Genomic DNA, 1,796 nt, shown 5'->3' with positions numbered 1-1,796 from the left:
GCTCTCACCTGTGGAGTCCCGGAAGATCCAGCTGTCCCCCTCCGAGGTGGCCCCGGGACGGAGGGCCGGTGCCCGGTGCCTGCGCTTGCGGCCCAGGTTGGCCTTGCTGCGGTACACGCTGCTGTCCAGGACCTCCGTGTCCTGCGGAGCCCATGGGGACAGGTCAGTGCCCAGCACCGGGTAGCCCTGGGATCCCCCCCGCAGCCACCATGCCCACGGACCCCCACAACAGCACAGGGGGACCCTGAATCCGCAGCCTGTCCAACAGGGGAGGCTAAGGCCGGAGCGTGAAGCCCCTGTCCCCAGAGGGGGACAGGAACAGGGCACCCAGACAAGCCAGGCACCCCCCAGACTGTACGAGGGGGCTGGAGGCTGTGCCCTCCCCACTCACCTCCAGGAAGGTGAATTCCTGCCCAGTGGGGTCCGTGGGTCCCTCGGGCTGAGGGGCACCCAGGGAGAGCCGCTTCTCCTCCCAGCTCGGTGGTCTCTTCCCATCCGGGTGGTCCGAGGGGGCTTCTTCGCTCTGCGTGTCTGGCAGTGTCCCGCCGGCAGCCTCCATCAGCAGAGGGGAGGCCCCGGGGCTCCGGGGGGCAGCGGCCGGCTCCGGGAGGTCCCTCTCCTCCGCGGTGGGGCTGGGCGGCTCACTCCCGGGGGACATGGCAGCTGGGGGGTCGGCCGGAGCGTCACCCATCGGCAGGCTGGCGTCCCAGAGACGGGTGCTTCTGCTCAGGGAGACAAGATGAGACCCCAGAGTTCCTCCAGCTCCAGCTAACTCAAGCCCTTCCCCTGCCCCGAACCTTGCCTCCATCAGCCTCCAGGGGAAACTGAGGCACGGGGAGGGCCAGACGCTGCTCCCAGGAAGTCAGGGCAGGACCCAGGCGTCCAGGACTCTCCCCCCTCTCCTGGGATGTCACACCAAGGGGGCGGCACCTCTGGGAAGTTCCCCCAAAGCCCCTTCCCAAAGGCTGCAGCAGAATTCGGGGTCTGGGGAGGGCAAGGAGGCTGCCAGACCCACAGGGGACTCAGGGCAACTGTCACCCTTAGGGCAGAGAAAGAGGACAGACCCCCCAGTAGGGTCCGCAGCCCCAGGAGGTGTCCACGGGGACACCAGGTGACCAAGGGGAAGGAGGAGGAGCAGGGCCAGCCAGGGTGCGGGACGGCGCTGGCAGCAGGAACCCGCACGGCTGCCGGGGCAGGGGATGGGGGGTCCCCCCAGCCCCACACAGGCTGACCAGGCTGGGCCCTTCCCGTGGCCCGCGGGGCTTTTTCTTCCCTCCTCCTGGGATCCTTATTTTCAGGCAGCTTGAGGGAATTTATCATTTTGGGAATCCCCAGCTGCGTAAGTTTGGCTGAAATCAGGGTTACCACATCTTGGCAAAGTGATATGGGCACAGGGCTAATTCTGCCACTTTTTCAGGGGGGTGAGGGGACACCAACACCCACAAAACTTGGTACACAGCTCCCCACATCAGAGGGAGATGGGTACAAGAAGGTCCGAAGGCATCATTCCCTCCTAGACCAGCTCAAGACGGCAGATCCTGCCAGGACAAGCTGAAACCCAGTCCCTCGAAAAGTTCCCGCTCCAGTTGCAGGGCCGGAGGTTGCACGGGGAAATGTGGAGACTGGGGAAGAGGCGCTCTGGCAGCCCGGGGCCGGAGGCAGCAGGTCCCCAGCTATGAGCAAGGCATGGCAGTACACCAGCATGAGGCCCATGGCGTCACAAAGTCCCCACCGCAGGACCACACGGGCACCCGAGGGGGACGGATCCCTCCCTGGGACCGCGCTGCCACCACCAG

At 66.2% G+C, this 1,796-nt stretch overlaps 1 protein-coding gene across 1 annotated transcript in view; it reads right to left on the bottom strand.

Annotated features, from left to right (window-relative positions):
- Positions 1-8: 8 nt before the first annotated feature.
- The window catches only part of TNKS1BP1 (tankyrase 1 binding protein 1, 182kDa), a gene marked incomplete at its 3' end in the record, with an annotated part of 6,596 nt that continues 4,808 nt past the window's right edge, over positions 9-1,796 (bottom strand). The window contains exons 4-5 of the mRNA XM_009880032.1: positions 392-722; positions 9-141 (exon numbers count right to left, since the gene is read on the bottom strand). Of these exons, the coding sequence (XP_009878334.1) occupies positions 9-141; positions 392-722 (464 nt within the window). The remainder of the gene's footprint in view (positions 142-391; positions 723-1,796) is intronic.

The sequence above is a fragment of the Charadrius vociferus genome, unplaced genomic scaffold (genome assembly GCF_000708025.1).
Source record: "Charadrius vociferus isolate BGI_N301 unplaced genomic scaffold, ASM70802v2 scaffold1732, whole genome shotgun sequence".
NCBI lineage: Eukaryota > Metazoa > Chordata > Aves > Charadriiformes > Charadriidae > Charadrius > Charadrius vociferus.
Note: the sequence above shows the minus strand (reverse complement) of the source record. Positions and strands in the feature narration are given on the sequence as shown.